This window comes from Diorhabda carinulata, chromosome X, assembly GCF_026250575.1.
Source record: "Diorhabda carinulata isolate Delta chromosome X, icDioCari1.1, whole genome shotgun sequence".
Classification (NCBI taxonomy): Eukaryota; Metazoa; Arthropoda; class Insecta; order Coleoptera; family Chrysomelidae; genus Diorhabda; species Diorhabda carinulata.
Genome location: NC_079472.1, coordinates 36,659,684 through 36,679,231, shown reverse-complemented (window position 1 = coordinate 36,679,231; position 19,548 = coordinate 36,659,684). Strand labels below are relative to the sequence as shown.

At 30.9% G+C, this 19,548-nt stretch overlaps 1 protein-coding gene across 49 annotated transcripts in view; it reads right to left on the bottom strand.

The window, feature by feature from the left end:
• Positions 1–19,548, bottom strand: part of LOC130901316 (microtubule-actin cross-linking factor 1) — a 289,073-nt gene that overhangs the window by 82,402 nt on the left and 187,123 nt on the right. For 44 of the 49 annotated variants that reach the window (XR_009060264.1, XM_057812591.1, XM_057812578.1 and 41 more), the window contains 3 exons: positions 18,438–18,775; positions 17,491–17,574; positions 11,700–11,921 (listed from right to left, as the gene is read on the bottom strand). Coding sequence is in view for 48 of the 49 variants with exons in the window: in XM_057812591.1 (XP_057668574.1) it covers positions 11,700–11,921; positions 17,491–17,574; positions 18,438–18,775 (644 nt within the window). In the remaining variant the exon portion in view is untranslated. The remainder of the gene's footprint in view (positions 1–11,699; positions 11,922–17,490; positions 17,575–18,437; positions 18,776–19,548) is intronic. The other 5 variants (XM_057812616.1, XM_057812615.1, XM_057812618.1 and 2 more) reach the window with 1 other exon arrangement.

The window sequence follows — 19,548 nt, the reverse complement described above, 5'->3', positions numbered from 1 at the left end:
CCTCTAATGGCTCCGTGCAGACGCTACGCGGGCAGAAGAAAGCGGAAATGCGCTGTAGACGAAGCTCTTGCACTACACACTTCGCCATTGTTAACCTTCAGGTGTCAGTCGGCGTTATGTTAAAGCCACGTAAACATGTTCGCCATTATTGATGCTCCCTCCAAGTATTAATTGCGAAGGGTGATTCATTTTCTACAGGCTGAAAGTGCTGCAGAAATCCATCGAAGAATAAGTCGTGTGTATGGGGAAAACTTCATGAGTGATGGTGGTGTGCGTAAATGGTGTCGAAAGTTTAAAGATGGCCGTAATTATGTGCATGATGAAGGGGTCCAAAGACTCAAATGTGTCGTTTCAGAAAACCTATTTCAACCGCAGATTCACCATTACTGCCTTGTCTAAGGAATTTCCAAAAGTTTCAAGGTTTGTTTTGTACTCTATTGTTACTGAACGGTTAGGCTACATTGGCAACAACTTTCTTTGAAGAGGGTATTGAAAAGCTTGTCCACAGATATGACAAATGTCTCAACCTCCGGTGATTTTGTCGAAAGGTAACTGTAAGTGTACAAATCTTTTGGTAATAAAATTATCGTTTTATATGAACTTGTCTTTTATTTATAGCCTATCTGAGGTTGAAAAAAAAAACGGTCCTCATAGGATGAAATATCTTTAGAGGAAAAAGAACGCGAAATAGTTTATTCTGGAGTTTACATTCACAATCAGCTACATTTGAAGATATTATATAAGGTTTTCTTTAAGTCTCCGACAATAATCGGCTAGAGTAATCGGACTTTGTATCCCTTGAATGAAGAGTGCAGCATATGTATTAAAGACATATTACACCCCAAAATATATGGCATTATAAGTTAATTTAACAAGTCTTCGTAATTTTCCGATTTACAGTTTACTACAAATTTTTGGACAACGTTTACAAAACATTTCCAGGAGATTTTTTCCGATCATTTCAGTTTGTCTCATAGTTTATCAGTTGCACATTTATGAATCTACTTATGTTCACTCTTTAATTGTTTCCACGCTGTATTTGAGAAATTTAACTTTCAGATAAACAAATCCACTGCCATCTTTGGACATAGCCATTATGGTTCTTTTATCATTTTATCATTTTTATGACCTGAAGTGGGTACTTTACGCTTGGGCTACACTTTCTTTTTATAGTGATTTTTTTTGTCCCTACTATCCCATTCGCAAATGAAGCTACAAAATTTTGTGTAACCAAAAAATGTAGGTTGTAGTGTTCGAGAAAGACGTGCCTTGGTAGCTGACCCACAGGTTTCCACTTCTGTAAAGGAAAGAATCCCGATAAATTGAAGATCTGGGCGTCCGCAGGTGAAATCGGTGTTCATGACCCACATCTGCCTGTCGAATAGGTCTTGCAAATACTGCTCTAGGTGGGTTTATATTGAACTGCCGTGGTAATATCGGTAAAACAGATCAGATCAGACCAGCGACCTGTCGTCTCTAAGCTGTTCAAGTTTCTGATCAACTATGGATCCCCTATAATCGAATTGCTCTTTTCTATATTGAGTCGAGCATCCTCAGGGTATGCTTGGGAGTCGAGCTCCAAATATGCGAGCAATACTCCAAAGATGGTGTATTCAATTCGCTTAATACAATGAAACTGTGAATTGGTGTGTAGGACAAGTTCACAGATGAGTCGAGATATGGATGGACTCTTTCTCGAGTGTTCAAAGAGCATTGCAAGAAGTTAATCCGTACAGAGATCGTACAGCTACTATTAAGGAGATATTTATTTTAATGGCCATGCAGATTCATATACTATAAGTGATTACCAACGCTACATGCTCCTATTTGATCAACTTTTCTCTTTTTATATGATAATGCTCGACTACATTCGGTTATAGTGGTTGAAGATGCTTTGGTATCCCGCATTTGAAATTTTGTATCGATCGTTAGAATCCATTGAATTCTTAAAAATCCACCCTGGCTTATTTACGTTTCACGAGAGCATTGTCTATAAATATATTTTGTTGTTGATATTTCAAATAAATTAAATGGTTGGTTCTTCTTAAAATTTTCACAAAGAACTATCTAAATTTCTTATCTTAATATTGACGTTAATATTAGTGACTCGAATAAATTTTACTCGGTACTTGTTTTATTTATCAGAAGTAACAAAAAAATTAGTAAACACTCAAATCTACAAAGTATATCTGAAATATATGTTGCTAACGTTACATACGCCCATACAAATAACCATAAATGGAAGGATTAGAATATTATTCAAGGTCTGCAAACTTCCTACGACACTTTATTGAACTGAATAGGTTTCTGTATGTCGCTTTCTAAATCACTAACGTAACTAGAATAAAATTTCAAGGGAAGAATATGAAATGTAAGTTATTTTAGACTTTCCAAAATATATTATAATAATAACGAAAATTTGATTATAAACGTTGAATTTACAGAAAGTTTTAAGCAGTCATTCTTTCGCAGTAACATCCCTGGAGTGTCACACAATCGCTCCACCGCTCCTCCTACTTCCTGCAGTAAACCTGGAAGTCTGCCGTAGTAAACGTCTTCAAAATCGTGAAGCACCAAGCAACTCATACCGATTACATTTCATTGTTCCTTTCATTTTAAACCATAGCTTCTAGCCCGCGGGAATTGGACTGTAAGGAAGATTTGGGAGTGTTGTAATGTTGTAATGGCCAAAAACTGTTGAGCTCTTACCGACGAATGTGCTGGGATGTTGTCGTGGTGAAGAAACTACTAGTTTCTAAGCTCTTATGGCACAAACTTTCGTAAACGCTCAACATTTTCTGTTGTATGTACTTTGCCCGGTGCACCAGGCCTCCCGCCATCGATTCACAACCACATAGCCAGTTCATACCCACGAGGAATTCATACACCTCTACTAATAGCTTGATTTTGTCAAATATTTTATCACAATTCTTTATTCATTTTTCGCATTAATCAATTTGCTGACACCCAATCATAACAGCTCTGCCAATTCACGCAAGGAGAATAATTCTTTAATTACCACTCCTCGTATTCCAGAATATATTAACCTTCTTTATTGTGCTGCCATAGCACTTCCCAATGACCGAGAACGTTTCTGCACAGCCGTTGTCTCCTCAATGTCAGGAATGATGTCAAAACGTTTTCTTTTATTTTGTACCATTTGCTTTTTCTAAGACAGAGTTAGAAATTGTGTAGGTAGTCCAAAACCTGATAAGTAAGAGGAATGTAGACAGTTTTAGATACCAAAAATACGCAAAAAAGCTAAACAGAAGAAAATTGTTTTCTTATTTGTCAGGTTTCTTTCTTAACCATACAAGATATTAAGTTCTTCATTATGTATGCATTCAAATAGTTAATTGTCTGTCTGAACTATGAAGTTTGTCCGCTTTTATTTTCATCTTTTTGAGGTTAAAGGACGCCTGTACCGTTTCTTGTCCTTAAATGACTCATTTCCACTTAAAATCGCCTATACCACTCGTAACAGACAACATTATTACTGTACGGATTTGAACATGACGTAAGCTTCTTTAGTTCAACATAAAGGATTCAGATTCAAATTATCTCACCACTCTTTATGAAAACAAACCTCATTTCTTAAGATCTGTTAATAATATGGTTAAGTGATTCAAAGCGTCCCTTATTTATGACTATGCACTCAAAACTCATTGACGTATCATCATTATTTATTTTTATCTTATATTAATATCACTCTAAACGACCATAAATAACCTTATCTACTGATTTTATAATTAGTTATAGTTATTATTGTATACGATAATATTCAGTATTTAACGCAGTTTGTACACCGATACTGGACTCTTAACAGTTTGATATTCGTCGAATACGCTGAGATTATTGAAACCAACTTTTTTTTGTTTAATACATTTTTTTTCACAGATTTGTGAAATGAGTTAATTAAATTACAAAAGGGTTTGGGTAGTATAAAAATTCATTTATAGTATTTTTTGGCCACAACTCGTATGTCACACGTGAGTACAATGTCGAAAACTATATTTAAAAATGATTTTTAAGCTTTTTTTTGATGGTAATCTAGGACCAAACTACCTACGCGTAGAAAGTGGTTAAAGACTGTTCTTGGCAGACATAATTTATGAATTATGAAAAATTATTGTAAGAAAGTTTCTATACGACTAGACGGAATTTGTCATAACTGTTTAGAGGTGACATAAGCTATAGTAATGTAAATCTTTGCCAAATAATAATAGTAGATTTTCTGACGTTATATGTGACGGATTCTGAAGTGAATCATAGTATTTGAACATAATTATAATAACAAAAACACTATTTATTAAGTTTATTATGGTTCACGTTATACGAAAGTGGGTTGACAAAAGACACTATTCAGAAATTGACAATACTTTTGCTACGGTTATTATATTAAAAGTTTTCTATGCTATGTTTCTTAATTTCTATAAATTTGAAAAGTATGGCTACAGAAAGAGAACTGTAGAGTAAAAATAATCGAGTATTAAACATCATTTTTTTACGTGAGCAAAAGTAAGGAAAAAATAAGGGAATATTTTGCTGAAACTGTAACGTCCCGTGGAATATTTGTGATTCTCTTTTTTCAAATCCTAATGAATATTTGGATGAATTGAGCAAATTTAGTATGTAGAAATAGAAAGAGGTTATAATTTTACAATAAAGTACATTTTTTATTGAAAAATCACTGTAGTATCTAACGAAAATAAATACCAATGCAATTATATGAAAAATATGAAGAATTTGGACTATTTAACATAAACTGTTAAATTAGATCATAAACTATATTAATATGCTTTGTTTTTTAACAAGTTTTTAACGTTTCTTGTTTAACTTTAGCTGTAAAAAAATATAATACGATCTCTGGTGGTCGTTATGTCTCTTTTATGGACGTTGTAACTGATTACTTGCTCTTGATTTTCGATTTAGCATTCTTTACATCTTTTTACGACTAGTGGTAATATTTTTATGCGGTTTTGCATATTCTAATTATTTCAGAAAAACAGCTAATTTTATATAGATTGAGGGCCGATCCGAATACATTTTTTAATACGACTTCTCAACGTCAACTGAACAGAGTAACTTTGCAGATCTCAATTGACTACTACAGATCGTACCGGAAGCTGAACATACAGGGAATTTAGGCTGCAGAATATGCAACGTTGGTTTTTGTTTTTATCGTATCTCGAGCTTTTTGTGTTGTTAGTTTCGTTTATTTCTGTTTAGAATCCAACATGTTGATATTAGTATTTGTGAATGTGTTATAAATAATCTTAATAAAGACGATTCTCACATTAAAAGAAAAAGGTAGACTTCTCTTTCAATCTTTATTTCAGAAGCTGCTGGCTTGAGTCGAGAAAAAGACAGTTCAATTCGAAATAAGACAATTGGTGGGTACAGCAAACATAACGTATTACATTATTTCACCTGCATTAATACTCATAACTTTGCAATTAATCTTCTATATTTTCAAACAATCTTTTGCATCTATATACAATTTGAAAAGGTAGTACCTTATAGGAAATTCAAAAATATGAAAGCCACTATACACTTATTTTTAAGAGGAAAAATTTGTAGGATCTACATTACATCAAACATCAAGTAGAGGGGGACCTAACAGTATGATAAGCAACAACGCTTTAGACAAAATGAAGAATCGCGGCTTTTTTAATTGAAAACCAGAATTTTCTGTTTTACTCTGAAGTGGACGACTTAAAATGTTTGTTGACAAGTAAAATTTTCTCTACTGAAGCGCAGCGATCAAGATTCGCAATTCCTTAGAAATGTTCATACACAGTATCCAAAGAAAATGATTTGATTGCAAAACAATCAGTCACATGAAAGCATTGAGTAGTTATGACTTTGGACTAAAGTATCTGAGTTCCTTCCCTCAGAATAAATCAAATTTTTATCGGTTTTCAAATATGTTATTTATCAATAAAATGAAACATAAAATTTACTAATATATCGAGTATTGATCTAAACTAATAGATTTCTAATGTATTACACAAAGGTTGAAACTGGTTTATTTATTATGAAATTTCACTCGATCATTTAGGTCTAGACTCTGAATAAATAGCTATTTTTTCACATGACCAGCAATGAACTATTTTACTATAAAGCCTACACACAAAATGTTTGAAGTGCTATTTATTTAGGTATACTTGAAATATTTTTCAAAATATAAAAAAAATAAATATCGCTTTGAAGTCGCAAGTTGAGGTATTCTAAAAATATCAAAAAACGTGTATAAGAAAACAATTTGTTAATGAAGCATTTCACTAATTTTTGGTAAAAATGACTTATACTATTATTTAGAAGATATTACACACTTTAAACTTGCTGTTAACAACTAAAAGGGATTTAAATTCGAATGAACTAGTAAAGTGAGATTTTATAAAAGATGTCTGAAAAATTTCCGACAAAGAAACAAAACATTTTTTCGAAATAATTTTTCAACATAGTTTCCTCTCAAGTATATACATTTTGTACAGCGATATTCTAGACGTTTCCCCCTTCTAAATAAGAGTATCGTCTTTCTCCTAAAAATAGGTGTTTACATATGCGATAACGCCCTGATTCGATGAAAATATCTCTTTTAAAAGTGAAACTTTGAGGTTATAAAACATGAAAAAGTTGCTAAAGGCCAGATCTGGTGATTATAGTAGGTGGTTAACTAATTCGAAGTGCAATTCATCATTGCGATCACCGTGTGAGTATAAGAAAGTGCATTATTCTAATGGAAAAGCACAATGTTTTTCTTAAAATGCGCAGGCTTTTGTCCAAATCAAGCAATAATGCCTAAGACTCTCACATTATAGTTTTACATTTTTGAAGATAAGACAATACCATAACTATCGCAAAAAACGGTTGCTATCACCATTTCGCCCGATTAAACAGTCTTTCTCGAACAATCTAGTGTTAAGTATTTTTTCATTTCAGAAGTGTAGTGGTAGATCCAGGTTTCATCAACAGTTATGATTCAACGCAAAAACCTGACTTATTTTGGTTAAACTGCGTCAATAAGGCCTGGGAAATGTTGTTTTGAATCCGTTTTTGGTAGAAAGTGAGCAAACGCGACACTCAACGCGCGGATTTTGATACACCGATATCGCGGATCTCTCTAACCTTAATCCAACGATCGAAAAATACCATTTGGTCCATAAATACCAATTTATCATTAGTTCTTAATGAAAAACAAAATACTATACAAGCTCAGCAATGGCTTCAAAAGTGTTATATGGACTCTGCTCCATCGAAAGGAACCATTTGTTATTGGTTCGCTGAATTTAAACATGGTTGTACAGACACCTATGATGGTGAACGTTTGGTCGTCCAGAAAACATCAAAAAGTTTACAAATTGGTTATATGGTGTGTTTACGATTATGTATGAATATTTAAGCATGAGAAAGTTTTTATCAAAGTGGGTGCCGCGTTCATTCACAGTCAAACACAACGTATTCATGATTCGGATCAGGAACATCGTATGTCGAAGAGAAAACCACTGTTTCACCAAGACAACGCACCGATTCACAAGTAGATGGCCAAGGTGGTTAAATTGAACGAATCAAATTTCGAATTGCTTCCTCAACTACAGTATAGTCCCGATCTGGCCCCCATTAACTACTGGTTATTCACTGATTGCAAAGAAATGGTCGCCGGTAAAAAATTCATCTCAAATGAAGAAGCAATTCTTGAAACTGACGCCTGTTTTGAAGCAAAAGACAAATCCTTCTACAAGCACGACATGGAGAAGTTTCACAAGTGTTGGAATATGTTTTTCTTAGTCACACTACTTATTGACTGATGTGTTATACTACATTTTTTCTAACGATTAAATTTGTTTCAAAATAATTTTCCAACTAACATTTAACAGTTCAAAAATTATTATTAATATATATTTTCAGTCTTTTTATGTATTGTGACATCAAGGGAAATTTATTTTTAAAAATTATGTCACATATTTAGTTAAATGAGGTAATACGTTCTGAATAGAAAAATTCGACTGGTCGATGTCGTGACCGTTGGCAGCGAATGAATTCATTAATAAATAAAAATATTATTGACTTAAAAAAATTAAGACTCAAGGTGAACCTCGTCGCTGACATTTGTTCCCGTAACACGATCAGTTAGCTAATGAAAATGATTAATGAATATGAATTTCTAAATAAAAATAAACAAGACGTTAGGTGAAATGGCGTTATATTTTATTGAAATCAAATAAACACGCCGTGAGGCATCTAGAAGAGTAACCCGACAAAAAAACTTGTCAAATACATTTCATAATATGAGTGGAAACACATGTATATTATATTGGAAATAGGAGGTTTTCTGATGCAGGTGGAAGTAATGTTTGAATGGTTACAAAACAATAAGTTTCTATGCTTATTATTTTGGGTATAGTTGATTACCAAGACACGTTTGTTTTTTGTAAAGCATCAAATTTCATCTAAAAATCTATATTGTTCATTCCAATTGGTTATTATCAACGTGAAACATAAAAAGCCAAAGTGCAAAATAAATTTTTTTCTACTTAAATGGAAAATATAAAATTGCAGTTCGCCTAAATATTAAGAGCTGAAAATTTCACTGTATTTTGTCGTAATTTCCAAGGATATTTTCGATATAATTATAAGAAAAATTAGTCGATTTTTTTGAAACACTCATTTTTCGCACATTCTAAATAACAAATCTAGGAATAATATACAGAATATATAACTTTAAACTTAAAATACCAATTTTAACGAGTAATTTATCTATTGAGCATATTTTTGTCGTAAAATTTTGATGTTATTTACATTTCCTTTAAGGGCCCAACCCTTTTAGAACAGTAGGTGCAAGTAACTAGATTGGAACATATTTAACCCCCTCAAAATCTGATACCCTAAGATCTAGTCAACATTTCATTATTTTACAATTAACTACAAGCAAATAAAGTTTCAATCCAATGTAGTGCAATCAGTAATACATTTTTTAAGCTATCCCGCATTTTCAGTATAATGAATTTAATATACATTAAAATATTTACTTAAAAGCATCTAGATTGTTACTAAGAATATAATTTAGATTGAATTCGAAACTCTTCGGTTTATTTCAATGTCATCTATCTCAGAAATTAGCCTTAAAACCAGGTATCATATTTTTGAATAAGTGAATTGTGTTTTGTTGATAATCTATTCAAGATGATTAATTAGCCCGAAGTTTGTTTACAAGTCATTTAAATTATTCAACAGAAAAATAGAGTTAAAAGAGGTTCGCTTTAATCCCATTGCTAGTAATGCGTTTAGGGTACCCTTTCTTACATCTTAAATACTTGAAGATGGTTTGTATTATCCTGTTCAAGTAAGCGGGTGGTTTAACATTTCTTATTGGCTGTGATATTAGTCATTACATACTCATTTGATTTTAATTAAAAACACAATACAGTAATACCTCGCTTTAAGCGAAGAATGCGTTCCGATCAAATTCGTGCTAAACGAAATACGCGTATAACAAGGTCAATGAAATAACAAGTAAAATTCATTACAAATTACTTTTATTGCCTATAAACTTACAAAAAAAAACGTTTTTTGAGTGGTTGACATCTTTATCTGAACTTTCTAACATCATTAGACCAGAATATATTTTTGAAAGAACCTCTTGGTGAATCTACCACATCATGCCAGAGGTTTTTCCAAGCTCCGTTCATACAGCTCAGCTTGACTTCATTCCTAGCTGCAGCAATGTATCTTCCAACAATCACGCATATTCGGTGGCAAAGACATCACCTCTACTTCCAAACCTCGCGGTGAGACCAATATTGGTAGCCTTGTCAAGAAGTAGTAAAATTTTTGGAAGCAGTCCTTTACGATTGCAGTACTTTTGAACATCTGAACAAACGCTGTTTGTATACCAGTCAGAAAAACCTCTATTGTTAGCAAGGCTTTTCGATTGGATCGCTGGTAAGCTATCTTTATCAGTGCCGCGCATAGCGCGAGGTGTTTCCGACTGATATACCATCAAAGGTTTCAATTTGAAGTTTCTAGTGGCATTTCCACTCAAAAGAAGATCTAATCGATCTTTGGGTGCTTTAAAACTACTTGCTTGCTTTTCTTCTTTGGAAATAAAAGTTCGGGATGACATTTTTTTTCCAATAAAGACTGGTTTAATCTACATTGAAGACGAGCGGTGAAGGAAATTATTTTCGCAGTATATACTTGTATAGTTGGGTAGGCAATTCGGACGCAGCTGCTGTATCTGCGCTTGCTGCTTCGCCAGCTTTAAAAATGTTATGCAAATTCAATGGTCTTATTTTTCAAACCAGTCATTGCTGGCAACGAAAGATGGAGCAAAAGATCTTTCACCCTATTGCTGTTTAAGGTTGCCATATAAAGAAATCGCTTTAGCACATGTGATATCTTGACTCATTAGAGCATCTTTTTTATTCTTATCTTAAATCCAAAGAGCAAGCATTTGCTTCATTTTCGTACATACTTAGACTCTGAAAGGCCAAACTGTCGTCCAACTTCTGTAGCCTTTCCTCTGTTTTCCATTTTTTTTTTAATTTTTATTTTTATCTTCAAACTTAAACTTTAACGGTTCTTTTTATGTTAATTAATTATGTTTTGATTCGCTGTTCTACAAGTGCCCAAGAAATCTTATTCAGTAATTATGGTGAAATATCAGAAATTTTAATAAAAAACCGCTATATTTTACGTTTACTCGCCGAGAAACAACTAGAAAATGTAAACATCTTCAGAGACACGAAGTACTACTGACTAATGCGACCATAGGTTTGTTCTTGGTAGCTGCACTGACAGAACTAGTTCAGGAAGTGTACACTAAAGCGTTCTTTGTAGCAGAACCACCGCTAGTGTCGCTGTTCTTAGGAACTAGTTCACCGAGTTCACAGTACTGCTTGCACTGGGTCTAGAGTCAGTTCAGCCAGTGCAGTGCAATAAGTGTAATCTGGAAACGGTGGCACTACAACTTAGTCATAGGACGAATGTAAAATATCAAAAATACTAGAAGGTCTGAATCACATAAAATAACCTCAAATACTACAATCAATAAATGCTCCATTACTCTCTGCACTATATCGTTCTTTGTATCCGATCGAACTAATTCTATACACTAATGAACGGGTCTGCACTGGTCCAGTACAGTACAGGTCCTGTTCAGCTACCAAGAACAAATAACCAATCACTGTGTGCCTATAAAGCGAAGTCAGTTAGCGCGAATTTTAAAAACCGCGTTATAACGAAATCTCGTAAAGTGAAGTTGCTTAAAACAAGGTATTACTGTATTCAATCTATTTTAATTATAACTACCTATTAATTCAGAAAATAGAAAATAAATAAATAAGAGGTAATTAAAAAAATTCATTAATTTGATTAAAAAAAAAAGAGATCGAAGAAACATTTTCAGTAATGGTATATCAAATTAATATTTTTAGAATGACGTCCCAAAATTAATAGGTTTTGTAGACTATGAGATTGTAATCAAGATTTTTTACATTTTTAAACATGGAATCATCAAAGAAATTTTTCAATAGATCTACAAATTTTGTAAATTAAATGTAAAAGCCAAATTTTACTTCCGATAATTACACAAAAACAAACCAGAGTTGATTAAAAAGGTTTTTCGTATATAATTATCATAAAAATGATTTTTTTTGCAAATAATTTAATTTGTAAGAAAAAATTAAATAACTTACCAAAGTGACGATATCTCCTTTGCATTTCTCAGCTATCTGTTTCAACCGGTCGTACAAGAAGTCCACCAGATACTGGTATCTCTCGTTAAATTCATCCAACTCTTTGGCCACCAGGTCGGCACCAGAAGGTTGCTTGTTGTTCCAGATAGCTGCGTTGGCGTCCAGCGACGGTTGGTATTCTAACAATGCTTCGCGGAACTTCTGTGCCCCCTTGCTCCATATCTGGTGTTAGGGTTAGAGAGGTTATGTTAGGTAAGGTTAGTCTAGTCAGTGCTATGGTGATATAAATAGGGTGGATAAAAAGTTATGTGTAATGATCTTCCAAAGCGAGTGATGATTTTTTTTGTATTGAATATGTGTTGGTGTTGAAGTGGAAAAAAGACGTAATCGATAAAAAATTAATTCAAGATTGCGTAAGACACTTTCTTTATATTATATACACTAATTATGTTACTACTGAACTAAAGAATGTCGACATGTTCATGGTGTATATGATGCAAATTCACGAGTTATTCTATAAGCTTGCATCAAATACTGAACTTTCGTCAATAAGTGTATATTTAGTTCATTTGTAGTAGCATTTTTTTTATTTCACATGTATGTCTATTTAAACATGAACCTTTTTCCATATTAAATGAGGTGCATATATACTTTGTGAGTGGTATATAGATTGAATAAGAGTGGAAGAAGCTTTGAAAACTACTTATTTTATAACAAATAGTTGAATACTGAAGAATGTGTATAACTGCGATGAAACCAAGCATAATATACAAAATATTCAAGTTTCTTGGCATATTTCAATTTTAAAATAGAATGAATTAATCTGGATATTGAGAACAGTCTACTAGAACCTACGAGAATCAGCTTAATACAAATTTTGTTCTCGATAAACATCTAATTTTTACATTTCATATTCTACTCCAATATTGAGTAGACTTATGGACTCCCTTATGGGAGTCCTGAATTGAATTGAATTATGCGGAATTACAAAATTTACTATCATTTACAAAATACAAAATAATGTAGTAAATATAACCTAAAAGAAATTTACCCTGATACTATTTTGACATCACCTTTATTGAACACATTTCGACGAACGTTTTTCATATTCACAGATGTTCTTCTTCTATCTACCCTCTATAGATACAATTTTTCTGACATACTCATTCTTCTAATGAATGTCAAAACTAAACCGAAATTGAATAATTTTCGATTGATATATCACAATTCAAAGCTGTTTAAAAATTTAGTAACCGTCATTAAGGTTCTCAAATAATATGATTTCCTGACCAATATCCCAAAATGATCGATATGAAATATCGATGATGACACTAAACTTTTGAAAGTTAATCTACAGTTTATGTTTAATACATTGAGAATCATAGTACTTGCTCGAAGTGAATTCTTAATGAGAAAAACTAGTCTTCTAGTATCTTATCCATGCATAATTTGCACTAGCATGATAAAATTGAAACCAAAAACTTCTTGTACCAATGAAAAGGGATAATCATATCAAGAATAAGAGCTGGTAGATACGGTGGATTAAATAAAGTTGTAAAGGTCATACAAAGAAAAAATTTGCACCCAAAGAAACTGAACTACAACAAAAACACAGTATTGGGGTATTCTAATTGAAAGGTTTGTAGTGTTTTAGAACGAAAAAAACCAACTTCTGATATATGGTAACACAAATTCTTCATCACCTAAAGTAGCGTCCAGATTAACTTTTCTGCCATTGGATTATCTAGCTAATTTGTAAACAATGAGAAATAATAATGGTTGCAACTAAAAATTGGATCTGGAGCTAAAAATTATTTGAACAGCCATTTGAACCTATCAGACTCATAAATTTAAAGCTGATCTCCAAGAACTCGGAGTTATTTCATACTGTATTTATTTATATTTCAGATTCGAAGATAAACGTGAAGATAGAAATAATGTTATTTATATACACTGTACAAAATATTAGCTGGAATTAAAATATAAATAATAATTGTTATTATAATTAACATCCTAATTAACCTTTCACGATTATGTCTTTTTGAGTGATAGTCATTAGTTATCATTTTTCCTTTAATTGCAGTAATTTATAGTCTAAACATTGCAAAATTGTGGCAATTAAATTTGTTGTTTTAGGTATTATAAATACTATTAATTTTTATATTTACTCTTTTTACAATATTTGTTGAATTTTGGTTCATGATGTTTTGATAGCTAATGAACACATGAAAATAATATGTGAATTGATGTTCTCATACAATATATACAGGGGATTTCAGAATCATTTGAAACATATTGAAACATATTTTCCTGCATTTTCTATTTGATAAGTTTGCAATAAATAATTGTATTTAGATACAATTTATGAATCGACATGCCGTTTTAACAAATTAGAATAATCTACAGAAGTGTATATTTCAGTTTCAGTATGTTACGATATGAAACTTCAAATTAACTGAAAAGTCGATTTTGAATTGTTTTTGCAAATATGGTTTTACAGATAAGTATTTTTTCCTAACAATTTTACATTATTTGTAAGCAAGATATAAATACATATAGGTAGTCCAAGAGCCCACCGCACAAAACCGAGTCCATAAGCGGACCGGCTAAAATATATTTTTTCTTTTAATATTACCTGTTGCCTCTAAGAAAATCAGTGCTTCGCGTTAAGCGGTTATTTCCATCAGCAAAATTTTTCAAAATGCAGAAAATGCATTTTTCAAATCATGATTACATTACAATAGCAATAGAAAGGGAACACTATATATTCTTTACATTACAATCCATACATTTATTTATCGTTATCGCTATGACAATAATGATGATGATGATATGCATCATACATCATTATTTACATTATCTTTTTTATCAATATTATCATGATTTCCAACATCATTATCGTCGTTATCATCATAACTACGATTATCGATATCATCAATAATGACATCATTTTCAACTTCATCCAGCTCCACAAAAACAATGTCCTCAATGGTTGCAGGGCTTGCCTTATAACCTATACGTTAGACGCCCCATCTATCTTTTTTAAATATAAAATCTTCCTCAGTTTCATAGATAAAGCATGGGCAAGTCAATGACAATGTGCAACAAGAGATCCCAAAAATTGCAGCATACCCTATCGTAGCATTTATATTTTTGTTCAAATCAGTAATATAAAAATAAATAAAATTAAATCATTATTATTAAGTCATTATTAAGTTATGGATGTAATAGATTTTATATGAAACAATTCGAGCCAAATCGTTAACACAAGATTTACCGAGGCACTTGAAAACATATTTTTTCTAAAGGATATGTAGAAGAGATTGCCTCTAATATCATGGTGTTAGTCAATTGGTACAGTTCGTTTCGAAAATCTGCATTTTGAAAAATTTTTAGATGTAAATAACCGCTTGATGCGAAGCACTGATTTTCTTAGAGGTCACACGTAATAGTGAAAGAAAAAATATATTTTAGCCTGTCCGCTTATGGGATAGGTTTTTTGCGGTGAGCTCTTGTTCTAATATTTCCTCCTATCACTGTAGCAATCACCCACCCTTAAAAAAATGATATTTAATTACAATAAACCTGTTTACTCGATCATAAAGCAACCAAGTAGGTTCACAGGAAAATATGAAAATAATATTCAGGTTTTCTTCACATATATTCTGAACTACCTTGTATGGCAATACAAAATAATATACCATGAAAATTTTTATTGTATTTGTCCCAATGACATGGTAGACTCAACTTACTCAGATAGTTTTCAATCAAATTTTGATTGACAACAATGGTCTAGTAATAGAATTGATTTTTGGATGGTTCAAGTTTAACTTTTTAATAGTAAGAGCTAACACGAATCATCTTCTATTGTATATTATTTTGAGGCACTTTAAATTGAACTACTGTACTTTTGAAAAGAAATTTAGCACATAAATTTTCATATAAATTTCTCGTTTTCATTAAATAAATTGAATTTGAACTCAACTTAATTATACAATAGGGAATGAAAAGCGAAGATGAAGAAACCCTTTTATATAAATAAATTGATTTGAATTATGAAGAACTTTCAATCTGTATAATAGAACTGACAGTAAGTTTAGACTGTTTTATAGGAATAATAAGAAAATTGATAAGAATAATTAAGAAAAGTATCTCTCTGAAAGATTAAGATAATACAGAAATATCTAAATAATTTGAATAGTACAAGAGTATTAAACAAGTATTATTGGTTGATATGGTTGAAAAAAATATTATTAAAAACAATAAAGATAATGATTATTGATCAGTGGAAAATTTAAATAATTAAACAGTTTATAATTGAAGACTAAAACAAAAATATGCATATTATACATATTTTGAAGTTAATATATAAATAAAAATATCTTTAAAAAATGTAATCTGGTAATTTTGCATTTTTTTAAAAAATATCCAAATTTTCTCTAACCATGGCTTCAAATGAATTATGTAAAATTTTATTGCTAAACTTCTATCAATAATACGATTATACTTCAGAATGAATCGAAAAATTTCAGTTTCCTTAAGGTGGAGAATTCTATATTTCAAACTAAACCTAAAGGAACATTATATTTTCCAAATACTTCAGATAAGTTATATATCGTATATGTTAATCACAAAATTATTTATATTTATTAGTGACAAAGCTCTAATATATGTGAATCTAAATTTTTCATATACAATTAAAGCTAGACGTACATAGAAAATTTTATAAAGCCGTAGATATGGAATAATTAGCACTGAGTTGACAAGAATATCACCTTGCCAATCCCCAACCTCCAACTTAAATTATAGTATTCCAAAAATGACTTTTTAATGTTGATTTTTTAATAACAAATAAGAAAATATTATTCTACTACCCTGTGTTGAATCAATAAATTGATACTTATTAATAATTGATTTAGAAAATAACAATTGGGTATATCGATTAAACTCATTTTAAAGATAATTTTTTTCAAATGATTATTTTACAGGAAAAAAAAAGATTGTTGTAGTCCAATATCATTTGTTAGATTCAATAATGATACCAACCATCATTTAAAGAGCAATAATATGCAAAAAAACCAATTTCAGCACATCAGGTTTGAATTTCAAAACAAATAAGACTATTCACACCATATATTCAAGTGAAAAGGAACGATATGGTTAAATAGATTCAAAACAGATGAAATTATTGGTACATGAATTAATCTCTGATAATCTGATTACAAATATAATTATTTTTTATGCTGATAAAATATATGTAGAGTTCGAAAATGGAATAGAAAAGATGGAAATAACGTTTGAGGACTGAGTACAAAGAATATTCTACTAAGTAACATTTATGGAATTTACACTTTTTGATATCAAAAAATCAACTTTTAGCATTTTTGGCTAGCAACAATTTGAGTGAATTGAAGTTGGCAACAGAATTTTTTATTAAAAGCATAACATTGAACAATCATAAATTAATAATTAATATTACCTTGCAAATGAAGGTAATCCATTATTTTTGGATTCTATTTACTGATATATTAAAGATACTACACCCATCACCTAAAAATACTAAATACTTCCTTTTATTTTAGTATGTTTAACGACTTTTAGTAACGTTATTTACCTCCAAAAAATTCACTGAAAGAAACTTTGAAACTTGTAAAAATTATAAAAAACTTCCTAAAAATAGAGATATTTACAAAATATATCTGCACATTCACACAAACCAATCATACATATGAAAACTAGATAATTTTAACTTAAAATAGTATGTAAGTGAAATAATTTTGTTTATGTTTACCTTGCCTTCTCTAATGAAACGCCCTCCATTTACATTGACTTGTTCAATTTTAGGTGCTCTTTCCACAACACTGTTGAGAAGATTCTAAAACAAAACGAATGAAACAATTAAAATTAATCAATGAAAGAAAGTTAATTTTTTCAACTTCTTAATTACATTTTTTTCTTTACATTTTTATGAGAAATTTTGTCAAAGAATATAAACAAAGAAAAAAATAATTTTTTTACATTAAATAATTCAAAAATTGACAACTTAAATGATTTTATCTGAGAGATGTATTCATGATGTTTGGAAAATAAAATAAATGATAACTATGCTAAGTAAAATGTCTTGTAATATTCATGTTTCTAAATGCTCTTGATTGTAGGTCCCTTCTGATTTAAAATTAGTTTCTTAAAAAATTATAAAAGAAATAATTTCAAACAAGAAGAGACCTAAAATCAAGAATATTTAGAAGCATAAACATATCAAAAGGTCTAAAAAATAAGAAATTGAAGAAATTTATCTTGTAATATCTCCAACTCGTTTGCAACATTTAAACTCTACTCCCTTTTAGATCTGACGGTAATAAATACAAATTGAATACTACAATCCATTGTTCATCACAAAATTAGATCCAATCAAACTTTCTCATTATAAAATTCATTTTTTTCAATGCAAATAACATTTTACTCAAGAAACTACACTAAGAACAACATTTTTTGATAAATTAAAGTCCATTTTTGCTTAATGTAAACTTGTGAAAACCAATTCATGACAACATTAATTAAAGAAAAACCAAGTTTTTGACCCATTTAATCTGCGGAAACGAATTTTTGACCAAATGAAGCCCAGGAAACGAATTTTTGAGCAAATTAGACTCAAAAAACCATTTTTAATCAAATTTTTTATCCAAATTTTCATGTAACTTCTCAATTATACTAAAAATATAAGAAAATGAATCTTACCCTAGTAGCATCCAAATGTTCTTTAGCCCTTTCTTTGATTGGTTGTAGCATCTCTAATTTACCATACTGTTCGTTTAGCCAATGGTCTTCAATTTCTTTAGCTTCTCCGTAGTTTTTGAGTAAATCATAAGCTTGTTTGCAACCTCTTAACTTGTCGGCTAACTGTAAACAAACATTGCTCCATCTACTGTTTAATTTTTGTATTTCTTTATCTAAACGTTCTACATCTGAATGAGGACCACGTTGGTTTGGTCTAGATTTTTCAGTCAATCGTCTAGTATTGTCAAAGTCGTCGTTAAGTTGATCCATAACTATTTGTTGTTGTCCGACAGCAGATTCTGCAAAAAAAAATTGTACTTTCAATATTTAAAAACTTGATAAGTTGCAGTATATGTAAGCATTAAGTTGTCAAAGGGTATCGAACAGCACAACACCTCATATTTTTGTGTAATTAAAAATAAAATAATATTACCCATCAAATAGACAACACACTTTCTAACGTCAATGCTAGTGAGAATAAGTTCCCTTAATGTCAAGGAAAATGAAATAGTTGAAAGCTCAAAGTCCTTAGAACAATTATAGTTCTCATTAACACAAATACAATACGAGAATCAATTTATTTGAACACTAACTGAAGAAATTACATGTTAACAGTGACCACATATGAAAAAAAACTTCCAATTAAAGGATAAACAGTTCATTCTAGGGACCAGGTGCGAAATAACTTATAGATCAGAAGAAACAGGCATCATGAGTCGAGAACATAATCTCAAGTAATAATGGAAGATACAGGAAAATTGTAAAAATATAATAAATAGAAGAATATGAAAGAATTGCAAGATATAAAAACACCTAGATGCACATAGTCGGAGAGCTAGTAATACATGTTCGATGCATCGGTAGATCTACCTGTGTTTGCCTGATCCATCCTGGGACACCAGGTACTGCGCATTATTAAAAGGTGTAAAAAAATTAAATATCAAAAAAGTATTTGATTCAGAAGACAAGTAGAAATTGAAAGTTTGGATAATTCTAAAAATACAATTAGTTTAGGCCAACTTTTTTTAATCAAACACTCCAAATCATATTTAAAGAAAATCAACTTTGGGGT